Source organism: Mobula hypostoma, chromosome 18 (assembly GCF_963921235.1).
Source record: "Mobula hypostoma chromosome 18, sMobHyp1.1, whole genome shotgun sequence".
Taxonomy (NCBI): domain Eukaryota; kingdom Metazoa; phylum Chordata; class Chondrichthyes; order Myliobatiformes; family Myliobatidae; genus Mobula; species Mobula hypostoma.
In genome coordinates this window covers 13,490,202-13,513,616 of record NC_086114.1, presented here as the reverse complement: position 1 = coordinate 13,513,616, position 23,415 = coordinate 13,490,202, and the positions used below count along the sequence as shown (strand labels likewise).

At 42.6% G+C, this 23,415-nt stretch overlaps 1 protein-coding gene across 1 annotated transcript in view; it reads right to left on the bottom strand.

The window, feature by feature from the left end:
• ccdc33 (coiled-coil domain containing 33) overlaps nt 1-23,415 on the bottom strand; it is a 355,995-nt gene that overhangs the window by 160,856 nt on the left and 171,724 nt on the right. Inside the window, exons 9-10 of the mRNA XM_063070154.1 lie at nt 20,316-20,436; nt 1,848-1,977 (exon numbers count right to left, since the gene is read on the bottom strand). Coding sequence (XP_062926224.1) covers nt 1,848-1,977; nt 20,316-20,436 — 251 coding nt within the window. The remainder of the gene's footprint in view (nt 1-1,847; nt 1,978-20,315; nt 20,437-23,415) is intronic.

The window sequence follows — 23,415 nt, the reverse complement described above, 5'->3', positions numbered from 1 at the left end:
CACTGAAAATGGTGTGTAAGGGAATTGGACGGGGATAATGGAACGTTGTTACCAGCCAGTGGTGTAGTGGCATCAGCACCGGACTTCGAGGCAAATGGTCCCAGTTTCAAATCTGGCCGGCCCCTTGCATGCTTTTCCATCCATGCTGGGTTGAGCGCCAAGCTAACAACTCAGCCTCGTGAAAAAACAGACAAATACTAAGGAAATAGCAAAAAAATGCGGCCCAATGCACCATAAGGCACAATGAGGGACAACAATGGAACATTACAACACAGAACAAGCCCCTTATGTTGAGCCAAAGTGAACTAGTAGTTAAATGCCCAACTAAACTATTCCTTTCTGCCTGGACACATCTATAACCCTCTATTCTCTGCACAAGAATGGGGCGATGGGGGGGGGGGAATCTTATTGAAACTGTTTAAATGCATCAATGAAATGCATTGAATGTTTAAATGCCTCAAAAGAGTGCAGGTAGAGAGGATGTTTCCTATGGTGGGAGAATCTAAGACCATTTAGGACAGAGATGAGGAGGAATTTCTTTCGCAAGAGTGGTGGATCTGTGGAATTCGTTAACTCAGACGGCTCCAGAAGCCAAGTCATTGGGTATACTTAAGGCAGAGGCTGATAGATTCTTGATTAGTGGGGACAGAAAGGATATGGAAAGAAGGCAGGAGATTGGGGCTGAGAGGGAAAATGGATCAGCCATGATGAAATGGTGGAGCAGACTCGATAGGCCAAATGGCCTAATTGTGCTCCTACATCTTATGGTCTTATTCATGTTCCCTTACCAAGAGCTTCTTAAACGTGCCTTTCATGTTTGCCTCCACAAGCACCCCGGGCAGCACAATCCAGGCATCCGCGATTCCCTATTTAATAAAACTTGCCCCACTCGTCTCCTTTGAACATCCCCCCTCCCCAGCTTCATTTATTTTTTATCTAGCGATGGAGCACAGAGTCGGCCCCTCTGGCTCTTTGTGCCACGCTACCCCCGACAAATCCAATTAACTCTAACTTAACCACAGAACCACTTACAACAACCAATTAACCTACCCGATACGTGTTTAGACTGTGGGAGGAAACCAAAGCACCCGGGGGAAATCCACACATTCCACAGGGAGGACGTACAGACTCCTTACAGACAGGCACTGGAATTGAACTCTGAAATGCCCCGAGCTGTAATAGTGTCACACTAACCACTATGCCACCATGGTCCCTTAAATACACGCTCTCTGGTATTAGACATGTTGCCCCTTGGAAACAAATACCAGCTGTCTGTCTGTTACTCATAATCTGATTAACTGTTTTCCCCTCTGCCCCAGAGAAAACAACCCAACTTCGTTCAGCCTCTCCTCATGGTACCTGTCTTCTCATCCAGTCAGTACAAAGTGAAAGCAAATAAAATCACTCCTAAATCCCACAGTCTCCCTATAGGCATGAGCTAATAATCTGTAAAATTATTCCCTGGATGATGAGTGAGGGCGGCAGGTTGTAAGGTTCCAGACTTGGGGGATAAACTGGGTTACTCAGGAATAAAGTTAAGCAAGGTCAAGAAGATTCCAGGCACCCACCACACTCTGTAAAAATAAATCTGCTCCACACACCTTCAAATTTATCCCTCTCATCTTATACGTATGCCCTCTAGTATTAGACATTTTGATTCTGGGAGGAAGATTTTGGTCCAGCTGCCTACTCTGTAATGAAGTTTCCTGGTCTGAAATGTCGACTGTTTATTCCCTTCCTAAGATGCTGCCTGACCTGCTGAGTTCTTCCAGTATTCTGTGCGGGTTGCTCTGAATGCTCTGCACACGTGATAAATAAATCTGAGTCTGAGAGGCATGTCCACGAACCCGGGGAGATGCAGTAGTACTCGATGACAAGGGCTGCTCCCACGGTGAAGATGGTGGCGCAGTCTCGGCCCTGAAATAGGAAGGAGTGATCCCAAACCGGCTGTTCCTGAGGGAAACCTGCACGAGACACCTGGGCAGTGGGGTGGAGGGAGGGGGATGAGAACAAGAGCATCAATGAAACAGTTACAAATAAAAACTACCTTTCACAGCCATTGAACATTCCACAGCACTGTTGGATTAGACTGTATAATTGTTATTTTCTTTGCAGTTTAACTTTAAACACCTGTATTAAATCACCTATATACATGTGATTGTTCAGTGTGTTTCCAAGTGGTTATAGTTCTGTCTCTTTCTGGAAGCTTCTTTGTATCACATTATTTGAATAGGGGCCATCTGATTGGTTAACTCTTATCTACAAATTTGAATGGAATATCACTTATCTATAGTATAAGAAGGGCAGAGCATGTTGGCCCGCCATCTATCTTCCTTCTTTCCCTCCCCCTACTAGACTCCGTTTCCAATTCCTTTGACCTCTCAGCACTCAATAAATTGACCATGAAGCAACAAGTTCTATGTCTCTTTCTTGACATCCGAAAGAACCTTGGATCAAAAATATCAGAATCCAACAGTACCTAACAGTAGCCATTGAAAAGAAAACAGTCACAGAGGGGGCACTTTGAGGAACGTGGCAGCTGTTTATGCACAGCAAGATCCCACTCCATACTAGCCTAACAACTGCATGTGGTGTAACACTGAAGCAAAGTGGGGTACAGGACTGGAGGGGAAATAACGACTGAGGAAGGCATGCAGCCCATCTTTCCCGACATCCTGTTAAAACTATAGTGAGATCACTTGAATCAAGTATGAAGTTCTCCAATGGAGTTGTCTATCAGTGGGCCCTCAAGTGGTCGTGGAGGCTAATCTGGGATCCACATAATCGGGACGTTAGGATGGATTTCCTTCATGGAGAATACCTGTGCATGACTTAGTTTAATGTAGGGCAGACTGATGCATGGGCATCACCACAAGGGAAGACTATAACCACAGTACGGACTACCTTTTCTTAAAATTATGAGCATTATCAAGGAGTCCATTCCTCATTCTCGCACCTCTGGTGCTACAGCTGCTTTTGGTAGATTAACCCCAATTTTTACTTGGCTCCCTTTAGAAAATAAATTAAAAATTTAATTAGAGGAACAGCATTGTTTTTCATATTCTGCCTTGTTAGGTTCCAACCTCATACATGAATGTCAGACTCTCTCGCTTTTAGTAACCAGCTCCTCTGAACCTTTCCCATCCACCCTCTCATTTTCCCCTCTGATCCCACCAGCCCCCCATCACCCTATCTGTTCCACCTTCCTACCCTCTCCATCTCTTCGTCACCTATACAATCCTCGCACTGATTTCCCAACCCACATCTTTCCCTTTTGTCCATGGCCTTCTGTCCTATCCAACCAGATTCCACCTTCCTCAACCCTTTGTTACTTCCACATGTCACCACCCAGTTTCATTCCCACTCTCGTCCCTGCTTCACCTGCCTATCACACCCTTCCCCCCTCAGCTGGATCCACTTATCACCTGCCAGCTCTTGATCCACCCCTTCCCTCTCACCTTTTATATGCTGGCTATCTCCCCTCCTTCAGTCCAATGAAGAATCAAAGCATCAACTGTCTATGACTCTACACAGATGCTGGATTCCTCCGGTGTTAGTGAGTTGCATTAAAAACTCAAAATAGTATTACACAAGTAAATTTAAACCAATTCAATTTGATTCCTGGCATTTACCTCTTGCCATCCCCTTTACAGTATATTTGCATGCCTCTTCATTCTGAGTTTGAGAAGATTTGGCATGTCACCAAAAACTCTAGTAAGTTTCTACAGATGTACCACGGAGAGCATTCTGACCGGTTGCACCACCATCGGTTATGAAGGCACCAACAGACAGGATCATAAGAGGCTTCAGAGGGTTGTAGACTTAACTCCATGGTGAGCACAAGCTTCTCTACCATCAAGTACATCTTCAGAAGACGGTGCCTCAAGAAGGCAGCATCCATCAAGATGGATCGTCACTAACCAGGACAAGTCCTCTTCTCGTTACTTCCATCAAAGAGGAAGCGCAGGAGCGCGAAGACACTCCCTCGACATTTTAGGAAGAGTTTCTTCCCTTCTGCCATCAGATTTCTGAATTGACCATGGATCCATGAACACTACCTCACTACTCCTCTTTCGCACTATCGCTGTGCTTGAAGGTTGGGATTGGTTCAGTGAGCCGGAGGGCCTGTTCCTGTGTTGGATGGCTCTGTGACCGATAGCTCTATTACAAGCTGGCATGGCCAAACAAACTCCTGTGACGCCAACAGTCAGCTACGACTCCATGACACCAGAACTGTGATGGGTGCTTACAATGTTAAAATGGGGCAGCTCGGTGGTGTTGAGGTCAGTGTACACATTACAGCACCAGCATTCAGGGTGCAATTCCCACCACTGTCTGTAAGGAGTTTGTAAGTTCTCCCTGTAACCACTTGGAATTCCTCCATACGCTTCGGATTCCAACTCCAATCGGTGAGAACTTTAACTGGTCACATGGGTGTAATTGACCAGTATGGGCTCGATGGGTCTGAAGGCCCTATTTCTGTGCAGTATCTCTAATTAAAATAAAAACAATTATATAAATGAAGTTATTGTATTAGAGTAAATACAGTCCAACTGATTTACATAGTAGAAGAGGTAAGAAGCAACACATACACAAAATACCAGAGGAACTCAGCAGACCAGGCAGCATCTATGGAAAAGAGTAGACAGTTGATGGTTCGGGCCAAGACCTCTCATCAGGACTGGAAAGGAAGAGGAGAAGTCACGAGTAAGAAGGCAGGGGGAAGGGAAGAAGAAGTACAATGTAGTAGGTGATAGGTAAAACCGGGAGACGGGATGGGGGTGAAGTAAAGAGCTGGGAAGTCGACTGGTGAAAAAGATAAAGGGCTGGAGAAGGGGGAATCTGATGGGAGAGGACAGAAGGCCATGGAAGAAAGGGAAGGGGGAGGAGCACCAGAGGGAGGTGATGGGCAGGTGAGAAGAGAAGATGTGAGATGGAAACAGGAATGGGGAATGGTGAAGTAGAGGGGTGGGGGGCAATTACTGAAAGTTCAAAAAATCGATGTAATGCCATCAGGTTGGAAGCTACACAGCCAGAATTTAAGGCGTTGCTCCCCCAACCTGAGTGTGACTTCATTGAAGCAGTAGAGGAGGCCGTGAACTGACATGTTGGAATAGGAATGGGAAGTAAAATTGAAATGGGTGGCCACCAGGAAAGGTGAAGTTGGGAGGGAGAGTGAGGCATGGCAATGCAGATAAAAGCGGTTCTCTTACATCTCTGTGTGGGACAGAATCAGTCCTTTACAGAGGGGGATCTCCTATCACTTCCCACTGGGCTACTTGCAGCAGATAAGACTGTATAACCAGCTGTCAATCGTCACAGCCAGGATGAGCCCCAGGACAGGGATATTCCTAACTTGTCTCACAGTAGCTCCATCTGTCTTCCTCTTACTGCACCCAGAGCAGAACACACACTCTCGCCGCACAGACAGATTAATGCTGCTGCTCCCTGAAGCCTCATAAATGTCACTTTGTTTGTGTAAGAGTCTCTATCAGAGTTCCCGCCAGTGCCTCAGTGGTGAAGTTCAGCGTCCATCACCGTACCCGCCATCGGGGAAACGGCAGCAGAGCAAGGGGGCTATAGGAGTGCTGCCCGGGGGAGGGGAACGGGGGGTGTAGGACAGCTGCAGGTGTTTAAGAGGCATTTAGAAAGGCACAAGAACATGCAGAGAATGGAGGGATGCTGATCACTTGGGCAGTTGAGTTTAGTTTAGTTTTTGTATCATGGTCGGCACAGACATCGTGGACTAAAAGGTCCGTTCTTGTGCTGTACTATCCAATGTTCTAGTGAGGCAGCTAGTAGAGATGTTGCCTCATAATTCTAGTGACTAAGGATATGTGTGTGTGTGTGTGTGTGTGTGCGCGCGCGCGCGTCCATCTATCTGTCTTTATTTTATTTATTTATTTAGTGATATAGTGTGGAACAGACCCACCAGAAACCCACCAGTTTAGTTCCAGCCTAATCACTGGACAATTTACAATGACTAATTAACCTACTAACCAGTATGTCTTTGGACTGTGGGAAGAAACTGCAGCATTCAAAGGAGACCCACGTGTTCACAGAAGGTGCCAGAAATGTACTCCAAACTCTGGTGCCCAAGCTGTCATAGTGTCACAGCAACCACTGCACTAACATAGCTTCCACCTGTCTGTCTGTCTGTCTGTCTGTCTGTGTACATTCACCACATGACTGCATGGGTGATCTAGTTTCCACCCACATCTGAAAGTCATGCAGGTTGGAAGCTGGCCCCTTGTGTGAGTGAATGGAAGAATCTTGAGGGGAGTTGATAGGAATGTGGGGAGAATTAGAAAGAATTATTGTAGGACCAGTGTAAATGTGAGCCTGTTTCAGTGCAGCGTGTTTCATCCTGAGACCAACAGCAGACTTGGGGTTGATACAACTACAGCGATGTTGGGTCAGATATGAAAACAATCCCAACTCCACAAGCTCCGATTGGCTTTGAACTTTGAACTCACCTCTGCAATGTCACTGCTCTGTGAATGGTGCAGAGATCCTCCCCTGAACACCCAGCAAGGTTTGGAGGTGGGGCTTTGCCTCCTGTCAAAGCTGTAGGTGATGGTGAAAAGCTTTTGCCTGCATGCCATTCCACACATAAGTACATTCCACATTCTTTTGTTGTTTTCCTTCGTACTACCTCAATGCTCTGTCGTAATGAAGTGATCGTACGGATGACATGTGAAACAAAGATTTTCACTATACATGGGACAATAACTAATCCAATTTACTAATTGCAGATCCTAGATTACTTCTCTTTTTCTCTCCACAGGTGCTTCCTGACCTGCTGAATATTTCCACCAACTGCAGATCCCACAATATCAGGCCGCCTTCTCAGTGAGCCATACTGTCTGACCCGCACCCCCTCCTGGGATCTGGAGCCCAACTTGGCTGTTCCAGGAGTTTCTTTCAGCCACTCCAAGAGTTTTCCATCCACCCACACAATACGCAGTCCCCACACTCTTTCTACCATGGACCCCATATCTGTGGGTAGCAACAATGAACTGCAAGGGACTCAAGGATGGGTATTGAAACAAAGGCTACTATACGACAATCCCACTGCTAGGATTAAAATCAATGTATATTTATCTAATAGTTTTACCCTAGAAAGGGGCACAAGACAGGGTTGTGCATGGTCACCACTACTCTTCGCATTATATCTGGAACCATTAGCTCAATACATCAGACAAAATGAAGATATCAGGGGAATTACTATTAAAGGGACAGAGCATAAATTGGCCTATTACGCAGATAACATTTTGATCTATCTAGGGCAACCAACATACCCTTTACCTAAATTCATGCAATCCTTTGAACAATATGGCCAATTATCAGGATTCAAGATCAACATAGATAAAAGCCAAATACTTTCATATAACTATAGCCCACCAAGAGAAATTGAAAGTAGATATCCTTGGGCATGGCAAACAGAGTCCGTCAAATGTTTGGGCATCATTATGCCAAAAGATTCGGCAAAATTATCAGAATGCAATTATCAGCCTATATATAAAAAAATTAAGGAAGATATAACAAGATGGAACCTAATTCCTTTTCTTGGTCTCAGTTCAAGGATTGAATCTATTAAAATGAATATACTGCCCAGACTATTACATCTCTTTCAGACCCTACCAATAGAAATTAACCAAAATCAATTCAATGAATGGATTCAAGATGCTATCAAGATATATATGGCAAGGTAAAAGGTCCAGGGTTCGTCTCAAAACTTTGTAATTAGCCAAGGAAAAGGGGGGATGGGGCCTACCTTCTCTTAGAGATTATTATTTTGCAGCACAGTTGAGAGCCGTGATATGCTGGTGCAACCCATCATATGACGCTCAATGGAAAAACATTGAGGAAAGGATACTTTCCATCCCCATACAGGCAATTTTGGCTGATAACAACCTACAAAGTTACATAAATAATATTGACAACCCATGGGTGAAATGGACTCTTAAAATATGGAAAACTATTATAAAAGAATATAAACTAGAGAGAAACATAGCAATTCTTAAATGGTGTGCATATGACTCGGATTTTACGCCGAATAAACTGGATGCTAGATTTAAGGACTGGACAGCTAAAGGAATTACAGTTATTTGCAATATAATGAAAGAAAGAACACTGTTCAGTTTTGAAATGCTCAAAGAGAAACACTTATTAGAAAAACAAGACTTTTATGGGTATTTACAGATGCGACAGTATGTTAATAGGACAGTTTAAAATGTAACCAAGGCAAGGACATGTCTGATAGAGCTATTTAGAAAAGCATATAATTCAGACAACGGTAGTAGAATCATTTCAAGCCTGTATAAGAGCTTGTGAAATCTTAAAACACATTCGACTTCATACAGTAAAACAAAATGGGAGAAGAAAGGAGGGATAATAATATCTGAGGAAGAATGGACAATAATATGGAGGTATCACTATGAAAAGTGTACCAGTTCACAGAAATGGAGGGGATTTGGGTGGAAAAACTTAAGATATTTTATTATACCCTCTCAGAAATCCCATTATGATAGTAACCCCTGTTTGCTGGAGAAATTGTGGAAATCAAAATGCAAACCATTATCATATTTTCTGGGAATGCTCCGTTATCAAAGACTATTGGAGTGGGATATATAATGCCCTACAAGACATCTTTAAATGTGAAATACCCTTAGAGAGTAAGACCATATATTTTGGGTATACACCTCAAGAATGGTTGAAGAGAGATTAATATTTAATGAATATACTGCTGGTGGCTGGTAAAAAGACCCTGACCAGGAAATGGTTATCACAGGAGAGCCCAACTTTAAATGTATGGATGAAATTACCAATGGACATTTACAAAATGGAGAAGATAACAGCATCTGTTAATCATAAATTGGAACAATTTGATTCATACTGGAAAAAATGGTTTAACTACATAACACCTCATAGGCCTGATTTTATTCTCACAAGTCAATGAATATGTTGTAAAAAAAAAATCACTCCCTACTTTGTACATAGTTTTCTTCTTTCGATTGTTCTTTCTTTCCTCTCCTTTCTATAAGTGTTAACCTCAGATAAATATTATGTGGAGATTTGTAACAAATATGATTATATGATATATATGTACAGTATCTGAAATACATCTTATGGAAATGCTTGTTTGATGATGAACTTCAATAAAAAAAAATTACAAAATATATAAACAGAAGTGCTAATCAGTGAGTTAAAACACTTCATAGAGTTTAATGCTGAAGCAAAGTCGGGGGCTGAAAATCTGAAACAAGAATGGAAACTGTTGGTAATACATGGAAGATCAGGAAGCATTTGTGAGGGAAAAAACAGAGTTAGCGCTTCAGGTCAATGACCTCTGACTAGTTCCATTTCTCTCTCCGTAGATGCTTCCTGCCCTGCTGGATATCTCTAGTATCTTTGATATCTACAACAACTTAAGTATTTTAAAATATAGAAATGTATTTATGTAATTTAACTGGTACTTTCCACAGAAACAGGTAAGCTGACTCAGGTAAATTAGCACAACTAATAAAAGTCAAATTACTTTTCCCAAATTTTGTCTTTCTTGTTCACAACTAAGCCGCAATTTTTTTATGTTTGTCTGTCAAATTTGGCCAATGTGAGAACTGTAATTAGCTGGTTGGGTGATTATTATTGTCACATACTGTACAGTGAAAATCTTGTCTCGTGTACTGTCAATCAGATCAGATCATTACACAATGCAAGATGAAAGGTCTCAGTCCAAAATATCAACTCTTTATTCCTTTCCATAGATGCTGCCCGACCTGCTGAGTTTCTCCAGCATTTTGTGTGTGTTACTCTGATTTGCAGCATCTGCAGAATCTCTTGTGTTTATGATTACACGGTGCATTGAGCCAGACTTAGGTAAAGTAATAACAACACAGAATAAAGTGTAAAAGCTTCCAAAAAAGTGTAGTGGAGGTATTGGTATTGGTTTATGTTTGTCATGTGTACCAAGATACAGTGAAAAGTCAGAATTCAACATTCTGACTGATCCTGATCCTCAGTTAAGGTCTCTTCAACAACCTAACACCTCCCTCACCAAAATATCAGAGACCCCTTTACCAGAATCATGTAATGTGCTTTAAGCAGAAATAGAGTGGATTGAGCTGAGGGACAGCATTGGCACGGAGAAATCAATATATTGAACCACATCAGCTCTCCTGCATAATGCACTTGCATAATGATGCTTAGTAAATAATAGGCAAAGCTCTGATTAATGGGTAGAATTTACATGAAATCTTTTTGGAAAGAAATCAAATATCATCCATCTCTGGAAAAATGATGGCGAAAAAAGCATGGGTAAAGCTCCGGGAAATCAATCTTATCCTCACATAATTACCAGAGGCTGCTGACCCTTTGAGCAAAGTGTGTATTTCATCAGAGTATAAATGCCGACTGGGATAGCACTAAAACAAGAATCATTCCCAATAAAAAAAGCTTAACCATGTAGTTCCTTTGATGAATGACTTGTCGGCCAGGGTTCCTTCCCTCTCCTTCACTTGTTTATGACCTCTGGTCTGGTGACTGGAAGAGAACACAGGCTCGCACCAACACCCCCACCCCGGCATCACCAGGAGAGCAGTCAGTGAACAGAGCTGCTACCGCTGGAATGTGAGGAGTGAGTATTTCCTTCCCTATCCCTCCCTCTATCGCTCTTTCAGTCCTTTCATTCTGTACAGCCACCCTCCTCTCACTCTCCCTTTCCCCACCCCTCTCTGCCTTTCCCAAACTCCCTCTTACTGTCTCTCCTATATTTGCTCTCCCTCACACACACAATCTTTCCCATTCCCTGTTCAACATATACTCTCTCCCTCCCTCACACACTCACTACCTTCTTCCTCACACTCACTCCCTCCTTCGCCCCAACATAATCACTCCCTCCCTCCCTCTCCATCATACTTGTTTTTTTTGTAATTTATTTTTTATTGAGTTTCATCATCAAACAAACATTTCCATAAGATGTATTTCAGATACTGTACATATATATCATATAATCATATTTGTCACAAATCTCCACATAATATTTATCTGAGGTATACACATATAGAAAAGGAGGAGAAAGAAAGAACAATCGAAAGAAGAAAACTATGTACAGAGTAGGGAGTGATTTTTTTTACAACATGTTCATTGACTTGTGAGAATAAAATCAGGCTTATGAGGTGTTGTGTAGTTAAACCATTTTTCCAGTATGAATAAAATTATTCCAACTTATGATTAACAGATGCTGTTATCTTCTCCATTTTGTAAATGTCCATTGTAATTTCCATCCATACATTGAAAGTTGGGCTCTCCTGTGATAACCATTGCCTGGTGAGGGTCTTTTTACCAGCCACCAGCAGTATATTAATTAAATATTTATCTCTTTTCAACCATTCTTGAGGTACATACCCAAAATATATGGTCTTACTCTCTAAGGGTATTTCACCTTTAAAGGTGTCTTGTAGGGCATTATGTATCCCACTCCATTAGTCTTTGATAACCGGGCATTCCCAGAAAATATGATAATGGTTTGCATTTTGATTTCCACAATTTCTCCAGCAGACAGGGAGGTTACTATCAAAATGGGATTTCTGAGAGGGTGTAATAAAATATCTTATCAAGTTTTTCCACCTGAACTCCCTCCATTTCTGTGAACTGGTACACTTCCATTGATACCTCCATATTATTGTCCATTCTTCCTCAGATATTATTATCCCTCCTTCCTTCTCCCATTTTGTTTTAATATATGAAGTCAAATGTTTTAAGATTTCACAAACCCTTATACACGCTTGAAATTATTCTACTACCGTTGTCTGAATTATATGCTTTTCTAAATAGCTTCATCAGACATGTCCTTGCCTTGATTACATTTTTAACCATCCTATTAACATACTGTCGCATCTGTAAATACCGGTAAAAGTCTTGTTTTTCTAATAAGTGTTTCTCTTTGAGCATTTCAAAACTGAACAGTGTTCCTTTTTTCGCTATATTGCAAATAGCTGTAATTCCTTTAGCTGTCCAGTCCTTAAATCTAGCATTCAGTTTATTCGGCGTAAAATCCGAGTCATATGCACACCATTTAAGAATTGCTATGTCTCTCTCTAGTTTATATTCTTTTATAATAGTTTTCCATATTTTAAGAGTCCATTTCACCCACGGATTGTCAATATTATTTATGTAACTTTGTAGGCTGTTATTAGCCAAAATTGCCTGTATGGGGATGGAAAGTATCCTCTCCTCAATGTTTTTCCATTGAGCGTCATATGATGGGTTGCACCAGCATATCACGGCTCTGAACTGTGCTGAAAAATAATAGTCTCTAAGAGAAGGTAGGCCCCATCCCCCCTTTTCCTTGGCTAATTGCAAAGTTTTGAGATGAACCCTGGACCTTTTACATTGCCATATATATCTTGATAGCATCTTGGTCTATTCATTGAATTGATTTTGGTTAATTTCTATTGGTAGGGTCTGAAAGAGATATAGTAGTCTGGGCAGTATATTCATTTTAATAGATTCAATCCTTGAACTGAGACCAAGAAAAGGAATTAGGTTCCACCTTGTTATATCTTCTTTAATTTTTTTATATATAGGCTGATAATTGCATTCTGATAATTTTGCCAGATCTTTGGGCATAATGATGCCCAAATATTTGACGGACTCTGTTTGCCATGCCCAAGGATATCTACTTTCAATTTCTCTTGGTGGGCTATAGTTATATGAAAGTAGTTGGTTTTTATCTACATTTGTATGTTGATCTTGTATCCCGATAATTGGCCATATTGTTCAAAGCATTGCATCAATTTATCCCTCACACTTGTTCCCTTTCTCCCTCACACACTCACTCCCTCCTTCTCCCTCACTCATTCCCTTTCTCCCTCACACACTCATTCTCTCCCTCTCCTTCACTCACTCCTTCCTTCTCCCTCACACACTCATTCCTTCCCTCTCTCTCACACACTCACTCCCTCTTTCTCCCTTACACTCATTCCCTTTCTCCCTCACACACTCATTTCCTCCCTCTCCCTCACACACTCATTTCCCCTCTTCTGGCACACTTATTATTTTTGATACTTTTGGGTTCCTGCTGCATTATGTATGCTTTGCTCAAGATTTCCTGCAACTACAGAATCTCATGTTTCGCTAAACTTTCCTTTCTCGAAGTGATATCAGGAAAACATCAGTAGAGGATGTTCCCAGTGCTGCAGCCAACCTTGATGTTTCAGTCATGTTTTCCAGGGGCAGGAGTTGAAATGGCAACCTTCTGACACAATGGTATAAGACCAAGAGACATAGGTGCAGAATTCGGCCATATGGCCCATTGAGTCTGCTCTGCTATTTCATCATGGCTGATCCAATTTTCCTCTCAGACCCACTCTGCTGCCTTCTCCCCATATCCCTTCATGTCCTGACCAATCAAGACTCTATCAACCTCTCCCTTAAATATACATAAAGACTTGGCCTCCACAGCTGCCTGTGGCAAAGAATTCCACAGATTCACCACTCTCTTGCTGAAGAAGTTCCTCCTCATCTCCATTCTTAAAGTACACCACTCTATTCTGAGGCTGTGTGCTTTAATATTAGACTCTCCCAGCATAGGAAACATCCTCTCCACATCCACTCTATCAAGGCCGTTCACCATTCGAAGGGTTTCAATGAGGTCACCCCTTATTCTTCTGAATTCCAGTGAATACAGGTCCAGAGCCATCAAGCCCTTCTCATATGACAAGCCGTTCAATCCTGGAATCACATCTTTTTAGATAAGGGGCCTAAAACTGCTCACAATGCTCCAAGTGAGACCACACTAGTACCTTATGAAGTCTGAACATTGTATCCTTGCTTCTATATTCTAGTCCTCTTGAAATCAATGGTAACATCACATTTGCATATTGAACCCTCCTCGCCACAGACTCTAGCTGCAAATTAACCTTTAGGGAATCCTATACAAGGACTCCCAAATCCCTTTGCATCTCAGTTTTTTATATTTTCTCTCCATTTTGAAAATAGTCAACCCTTTCATTTCTTCTACCAAATCGCATGACCATACACTTCTCGACACTGTATTTCATCTCCCACTTCTTTGCCCAATAATCCTAATCTGTCTAAGTCCTTCTGTAGCCCCCCTACTTCCTCAAAAATACATGCCCTTCCTCTTATCTTCATATTGTCTGCAAACTTTGCAAAAAAGCCATCAATCCCATTAGCCAAATAATTGACATATAATGTAAAAAGAGTCGGTCCCAACACAGACCCCTGTGGAACACCATTAGTCACTGGCAGCCAGCCAGAAAAGGCTCCTTTTATTCTCACTCTTTGCCTCTTGCCAATCAGCCACCGCTTTATCCATGCCAGAATCGTAATACCATGGGTTCATAGCTTGTTAAGCAGCTTCATGTGCGGCACCTTGTCAAAGGCCTTCTGAGAATCCAAGTACACCACATCATTCGATTTTCCTTTGTCTATCCTGCTTGTTATTTCTTCAAAGAATTCCCACAGATTTGTCAAGCAAGATTTTCCCTTGAGGAAACCATGCTGACTACAGCCTATTTTATCATGTGCCTCCAAGTACCCTGAGACCTCATCCTTAATAATCGACTCCAACATCTTCCCAACCACTGAGGTCAGACTAACTGGCCTACAGTTCCCCGTCTTCTGCCTCTCTCCCTTCACAAAGACTGGAGGGACCTTTACAATTTTCCAGTCTTCCAGAACAATTCCAGAATCTAGAGTTTCTTGAAAGATCATTACTAATGCCTCCATGATCTCTTTCAGAACTCTTATAGAACTTTATAAGGAATTGGTCAGACTGCACTTGAACTCTGAGGTGTACACCAGCTAGTCCAGGTGACTTCAGACCTTCCAGTTTCCCAAGAATCATCCCTTTAGTTGTGCAAACTTCACATACTTCATGACCCCTGACACTTGGAACTTCCCCCATACTGCTAGTGTCTTCCACAGTAAGATGCAAACTACTTATTTAGTTCATCTGCCATTTCCTGTCCCCCATTACTACCTCTCCAGCATCGTTTTCCAGCAGTCCACTCTTGCCTCACTTTTACACTTTATGTATCTGAAGAAACTATTGGTATCCTCAATATTATAGGCTAGCTTACTTTCGTATTCCATCTTTACCTTCTTAATGTCTTTTTCTGTTGCCTTCTGTTGGTATTTAAAAGCTTCCCAATCCCCTACCTTGCACAAATTTCTGCTGTATCATATGCCCTCTCTTTGGCTTTTACGTTGGCTTTGACTTCCCTTGTTAGCCATGGCTATGTCATCTTGCTTTTAGAATACTTCTTCCTCTTTGGGAAGTATATGCCTTCCAAATTGTTTTCAGAAATTCCAGCCATTGCTGTTCTCTGGCCATCTCTGACGGTCTTTTTTTCAATCAACTCGGGCCAACTCCTCTCTCATGCCTCTGTAATTTCCTTTACTCCACTGTAATACTGATATGTCCGACTTTAGCTTCTCTTTGCCAAATTTTAAGGTGAATTCCATCATACTATGATCACTTTCCCTAAGTGTTCTTTTACCTTAAGCTCTCTAATCAATTTCAGTTTGTTGCACAACATCCAGTCCAGAACAGCTGATCACCTGGGCTCAACCAACAGCTGCTCTAAAAAGACATCTCATGGGCATTCTAGAAATTCTCCATCTTGGAATCCCACACCAACCCAATTTGCCTAATCTACCTGCATATTGAAATCCCCTACTTCTATTGTAACATTGCCCATTTGGCATGCATTTTCCATATCCCATTTTAACTTGTAGACCACATCCTTACTACTGTTTGGAGGTCTGTACATAACTCCCATCAGGGATTTTTTTTTTACCCTTACAGTTCCTTAGCTCCATCCACCATGATTCAACACCTTTTGACCCTATGTCACCTTTTTCTAATGATTTAATTTCATTTTTTACCACCCCCTCTGCCTTCCTGCCTGTCCTTTCGATACAATGTGTATCCTTGGACATTGAGTTCCCAACTATAATCTTAATGATTAGTGATGACTACAGCATCGTACATGCCAGTCTGTCACTCTGCTCCAAATTCATCGACCTTATCCCGTATACTGTGCACATTCAAATATAACATCTTTAGTCCTGTATTCACCCTTTCGATTTTGTCTACCTTTTATGTTGCAACTCACCCTGTTGACTGCAATTTTGCCCTATCATCAGTCTCTCCTTTCTAGGAGTCTCACTACACATTGCCTCTGTTTGTAAACCAACCACCTCATCTTCAGTACTACCACGCCAATTCCCATATCCCTACCAAGTTCGTTTAAACCCACTCAAACAACTACAACCAATCTGCCCACAAGGATATTGGACCCTCTCAGGTTCAAGTGTAATTGTCCCTTTTGTACAGGTCATGCATTCCCTAGAAAAGAGCCCAATAAACCATAAATCTGAACCCCTGCCCCTTACACCAGTTCCTCAGCCACACATTCAGCTGCCAAATCATCCTATTCTTACACTCACTGGCACATGGCACAGGCAGCAATCCAGAGGTTATTATCCTGAAGGTCCTGTTTCTCAGCTTTTTAACCTAGCCGCCTAAAACCTCTCTTCAGGACCTCCTTATCTTGTCTACCTATGTCACTGGTGCCAATATGTACCAAGACTTCTGGCTGCTCACCTTCGCCCTTGAGAAAGACATGGACATGAACCAAGACATCCTTGATCCTAGTACCAGGGAGGCAACATACCACCCGTGTGTCTCTATCGTGCCCACAGAACCTCATCTCTGTTCCTCTAAGGAATCTCGTATCAACACTCTTCACCTCTCTGCTCTTCTGGGTCACAGCACTAGACTCAGTGCCAGAAACCCAGTCACTGTAGCTCCCCCTGGTAAGTCATCCCCCTCAACAGTATCTAATAGTACTTGAGTTACTGTCACCTTCCTGTCACTTGAACCAGTCTGGCCATTCTCCTCTGATCTCACTCATTAATGAGGTGTCTTCACCCGCAGAACTGCCTCTATCTAGATTTTTTTTTTTGTTTTTCACACCATTCTCTGTAAATTCTAAAGATTATTGTGCATGAAAATCCTAGGCGACCAACAGTTTCTGAGATACTCAAACCATCCCATCTGGCAGCAACAATCATTCCACGATTAAAGTCACTTAGATTACATTTCTTCCCAGTTCTGATGTTTGGTCTGAGCAACAAATAAAACCCTTTGATCATGTCTAAATGCTTTTATGCATTAAGATGCTGTCATGTGATTCACTGATTAGATATTTCATTAATAATCAGGTATTCAGCAGTACCTAATAAAATGACCACTGAGTGTATATTTAAAAATATATTAAATATGTGATGGGAAAAGAGAGAAAAAATAGTGATGCAGAGATATCGTGGGGTGAAGGGCCTGTTCCTCTGCTGTACCATACTCTGTTGTATGAATGTTGTCAAATGAAGCAACACCTTCTGAAGCCCCTCAGTCTCAATCTGTATGACTGTCTGAGGTTCCTTCTTACCAATAACCCAATGTGAGTATTGCCCACAGAACTAACAGCAGGGGAAACTGGCCGGTAGGTCCTGAACTAAACAGATACCTTCTTTGTAAAGTGCCAGTCCAACAGGCGGATATGATGGGCACTGCCCCTGCTGTTCTCTGCTGTCAGCCTGGTATTTCAAAGACACATGTGACAGTAACAGGGAGTGACAGGAAGAACGTTAATCCCAACTGCCCGCTGAGCCGACAGCAGCTAGGCAAAGGTGCTTGCAATTGGAAAGAGTTGGAGAGAAGAGGGAGAATAATCAGGAGCATCTGTGTTCAGATTAAACCAAAGTCTGATATAACCCTAAAGCTAACAGGGATGAAACACACACATTGCTGAAGAAACTCAGCAGGACAGGCAGCATCTATGGAAGAAAATGCTGCCTGACCTGCTGAGTTCCTCCAGCACTTGGTGAGTTGCTCTAGATTCCAGCATCTGTAGTCATAGAGTCATAGAAAAGTACAGCACAGAAACAGGCCCTTTAGTTCATCTCATCTGTGCCAAACCATTTAAACCCTCAGATTAAATGCATCCCCTCCAGACTTACTCATTTTGACCCTGGAAAATGATACCTGTTGCCTGCTCTATCTATGTCCCTCCAAATCTTACAAACTTCTATCAGGTCCTCTCTCAGCCTTCACCACTTCAGAGAAAATAGACCAAGTTTCTCCATAATCTTCCAGTAGAGGAGGCCCTAGACTGCCATTTTTGAACAGGAATAGGGATTGGAATTTAAATGGTTGGCCTTTGAGAAGTCCTGCTTTTTGTGGATGGAGTGAAGGTGTTTCGCTAGCCCTTTACCTTTTCCACCTATCACCTCCCAGCTACTTACTTCATCCCCCACTGGCCACCCATCTGGTTCACCTATTACCTTCTAGCTTGTAATCCTTCCCCTCACTCCACTTTCTTACCCTGGCTTCTTTCCCTTTCCTTTTCAATACCGATGAAGGGTTTCAGTCTGAAATGTCGATTGTTCATTCATTTCCACAAATGCTGCCTGACATGCTGATTTCCTCTAGCATTTTCTATGTGTTGCTCAGCGTATTAAGGGGGCCTCTTCCACCCCATCAATTTCTCTTCTCCCCACTCTCACTGGGCAGAGAAGACAGAAAAGCCTGAAAGCACGGACTTCTAGGCACAAGGACAGCTTCTGTACTGCTGTAATAAGAGTATTATTGGTACTTGTTTAACATCTTCACATGTACCAAGATACAGTGAAAAGCTTGTCTTGCATACTGATCATTCAGATCAGATCATTAGACAGTGCATTGAGTTAGAACAAGGCAAAATAATAACATTGCAGAATAAAGTGTAAAAACTACAGAAAAAGTGCAGTGCAGGTAAACGATAAAATGTAAGATCATAACCAGGTAGATTGTGAGGTTAAGAGTCCATCTTAGATAACAGTGGGATAGAAGCTGTATTTGAACCTGGTGGGACGTGCTTTCAGGCTTTTGCATCTTTTGCCCAATGGGAGAGGGGAGAAGAGAGGATGACTGGGGTGGGTGGGGTCAATATCTTAACAAAATAGCTTGAAAGCATGTACCACAAGATTCAAGACCAACTTCTATCACACTATTGATAGAATCGACCTTGCTGTGGATCTGGCATTTTATTTGCCCACCAGCACTGCATTTTTCTGAAAGTGTAACACTATATTCTACATTCTGATTTTCTTTTTTACCACCTTGATGTACGTGTGTACAGAATGATCTGTCTGAATCACTCTGGCTGCAAGTTAAAGCATTTCACTGTACCTCTGTATCAATGACAAAAATTAACCGATACCAATTTAATGCAGCATTAGGGTAAATTTTAAAATGACAGAAAGAATTCTGGGAGGCGGAGCAAAGTTAAGATGGTGCTAAACAATGACTCCTTTGCTTGGATCTTTGGAAACAGCTCTATTTCCATCTTTAATATCTTTATTTTTCCCTTTCAGGGTTTTTTTGAAGACCCTGACCTGGAGTTACACGCTGACTTCAGTTCTTTGCGTGAATGAGACCTGCCCTTGGGGTTTCAGGACTGGCCGTGGTTCAGCACCCCAAGGGCTTGGCCTAAGAGTCCAGTTTGGATTTTGAAGCCTAAGATCTTCGGGCTCTGGAGACAGGCGGATCGAGGATAGGAGGCATGGCAGGAGACCCGCATGTCGTCGGGGGAGTCAGAAATCTACTGCTGTGTGCCCAAAGACCCAGGATCTTTGTGATCTTCAGGCACAGAGCTCGAGAAAAGCAACGTAACAGACTTTTAACATTGTAAACTAACGAGCTGTTTGCTATGTCTCCCCGCTCGCTGGGAAAATGGAGACACCTCCTTCTCCCTTATTAGGGAGAGAGAGAACCTGTGATATATCAAATGCCGGGTAACACGCAAAGTCTCTGGGGAAACTGCAAGTCTGTGTCTTTGCTCACGTTTGAGTGCTCGGTGGCGGTGCCAATGTTTGCTTTTTTTGCCGGTGGGAGTGGGGGGAGGGGGGGAATTGTTGCTCGCTGCCGTTTACACGCGGGAGAGAGGGGAGCTGGGGGGGGACTTTGGGTTCTTACGTTTAACTGCCATTCTTTGGGGCACTTCTCTGTTTTCATGGATGTTTGCGAAGAAAAAGCATTTCAGGATGTATATTGTATACATTTCTCTGCCATTAAATTGGACCTTTGAACCTTTGAAGACTGAGGAGAATTGTTGAGGGATTCTCCTCACTGTACCTCAGTGCATTTTTATTTTCTTGGGAAAATTAGGGAAGGAGAAGTTACTGGGGTCTCCTTGACTCGATAGCCACCTCTCACAGTGGGACATCTCGACACGACTTACCTGTGGATAACCTTGGTTGGTGTGATGGGGAACATCGAACGAAGACTGCTTTGGGCTTGGGTACTCCACTGTGGTGATACTGATACCAGCCAGCCTGGGAGATTTCATTAACATTTTTGACCTGTTTAAAGAAAAAGGATCAATACCCATGGATCCATTAGATTAAAATTTCAGTGCCATACCAGCTGTGTTACATTTCCAGTGAAGTCATAGAGTCGTGCAACATAGAAACACACCCTTCAGTTGAAGTAGTCTGTGCCAACCACGATTCCCATCTAAGCTGGTCCCCCTTGTCTGTGTTTGACCCATATCCCTCAAAGCCTTTCTATTCATGTACCTGTCCAAGTGTAGTGTCTGTGCCCCGAACGCTTCCTCTGGCAGCTTATTCCATATACACATCACCCTCTGGGTCAAAAGGTTGCCTCTCATGTTCCTAGTAAATCTCTCCATTCTCACTCTAAACCTATGTCCAGTCATTCTAGATTCCCCAACTGAGGGTAAAGATCCTGGCAACATACATCAAAGTTGCTGGTGAACGCAGCAGGCCAGGCAGCATCTATAGGAAGAGGCGCAGTCGACGTTTCAGGCCGAGACCCTTCGTCAGGACTGTAAAGATCCTGTCTAGTTCCATCATAGTTGTGTACAGCAATTCAAATGTAAGAAACTGCAGAGAGTGGTGGAATCTGTCCAATACATCATGGGCTGATCCCTCCCAACCATTTGTAGTGCCTACAGGGGGTGCTGCCTCAAGGAGGCAACATCCATCGTTTAAGATCCATCCATCATCCATTATCGATCATCGCCTAACATCCAGGCGACGCCATCTTCACGCAGCTACAATGAGGCAGGAGGTAGAGAGGAATGAAGTCCTACACCACCAGGTTCCTGCCAGCTACTTCCCTTCAACCAATCGGTTCTCAAACTACCCTGCAGAACCCTAATCTCTACCTCAACCAGGCAGCATTATTTTCGTGGATGTTTGCGAAGAAGAAGAATTTCAGGATGTATGTTGTATACATTTCTCTGGCATTAAATATACCTTTTGAAACTTTGCATTAAAATTGACTTTGTTCTGATTGTGGTCTTTCTTTTAAAATATTTACGTTTAATTTTAGGCTTTTCTTGTGACTGCTGCTTATCTGATGCTTTGTGTCTGTGATCCTGCTGCTGGTAAGGTTTTCACTGAGAAAATGAGAAAAGGTTGGAGGGAAGACAGGGCTTATTTTGTTGTTGCTGTTTTGGTGCTTGTTCAGTTCTGCTTTGCTATGTCGTGTGTTGTCCTGCTGAGCACTGTGGCCGTACCATGTAGGTGCCAGAATGTGTAGCGACAATTGTGGGCTTCTGCCAGCACATCCTTAGGTTCTGTTGGTTGTTAACGCAAATGATATATTTCAACATACCTGCAAAAATAAATCAAACCCGATTATTTTCAATGGTGTATAAATGTACTTGTGCATATGACAACACACTCAACTTAGAGAAGATGGTTCCTGTCTCCCACACAGTTTCCTAGCCAATCTACTACCCCTACTGAGATGGCAACTCACTCAGCAGACTACCAGGATAAAAAACAGAGCATAGTAACATCCATGAGCCCAATTTCCCTTCATTCCCCTCATCAGGAAACACCAGATATGCATTCTCTCGACACCTGGGGTAGTTACCCAAGGCTTAATAAGGTAATGGTTAGACTGCATTTGAAGTATTGTGAGTAGTTTTGGGCCCAATGTCTAAGAAAGGATTTGCTGGCATTGGATAGGATTCAGAGGAGCTTCACGAAAATGATCCTGGGAATGAAAGGGTTAATGTATGAGGAGCATTTATTGGCTTTGGGCCTGCACTCAATAGAATTTAGAAGAATGAGGTAGGATTTCATTGAAACCTACCAAATATTAAGAGGACTAAGTACAGCAGACGTGAAGAAGGTGTTTCCAATAATGGGAGAGTCTAGGACCAGAGGACACAATCTCAGAAGAGAAGGACATCCCTTTAGAACAAAGATGAGGAGAAATTTCTTTAGCCAGAGGGCGGTAAATTCATTGTCACATATGGCTGCGGATGCCAAGTCATTGGATATATTTAAAGCAAAGGTTGATAGATTGTTGATTAGTAAGAGCGTCAAAAGTTACAAAGAGATGGCAATGAAATGGATTTGAGAGAGAAAATAAATCAGCCATGTTCAAATGGCGGAGAAAACTCAATGGGATAATTCTGATCCTATGTCTTATGGTTAACCATGATAATTCACTGAGCTTCCCCAATTAACAGGCCACAATCCACAGGACGCTGTTTCAAATTTATAATAGCATTCCACCAACATGGCTGCAGTGCCTGCATTGATTTTAATTGAGGAACCAGCGAGCGCTGAAGGCCATCAAAGGTGTGAAGAATAATAAAGAACAAAGGAGTGATTAATAATTAATGGTGGAACAGCTTGTGCACCTGCCTAGTACTCACCTCACTGCGGGGACTCCCAATTTAAGCCCAGCTATCAGGATATTCAGAAATACAGTTAGGGAGAGGGAGAGGCAAAGGGAGAAAGGGTGGGGGAAAAAAATAGAGAGAGCTATATAGAGGAGGGGAAGAGAGTTTGCGTGTTTGAGAGAGAGAGTGAGAGAGAGAGACAGACAGACAGACAGACAGACAGACATACAAAGAGAAACCGATACTTGCACAAAGATATAAAGGGAGTGACAGAATTAATTAAAGAAGGCTTAGAAAACAAAAGAGACAGGTATGAAGGGTGAAGATATGAAGGTACTATAAATAGAGAATGCAATGGTACAGGTGCAGACAAAAACAGAGTGACTACTCTGCCATCATATCACCTCCCTTCACATCCCCACCTCCTTCCCTGTCTTCCATGGTCTACTGTCCTCTCCCAACAGATTCCTCTTCTTCAGCCCTTTTCCACCTATGCTATCACATCTCAGCTTCTCAAGTCACTCCCCCTGCCCCACCCACCCACCTTCTCCTTCACCTGGCTACACCTATCACCTGCCATCGTGTACTCCTTCCTCTCCCCCCACCTTCTTATTTAGACATCTTGATGCTTTCTTTCCAGTCCTGACGGAGGGTTTCAGCCTGAAATGTTCACTTT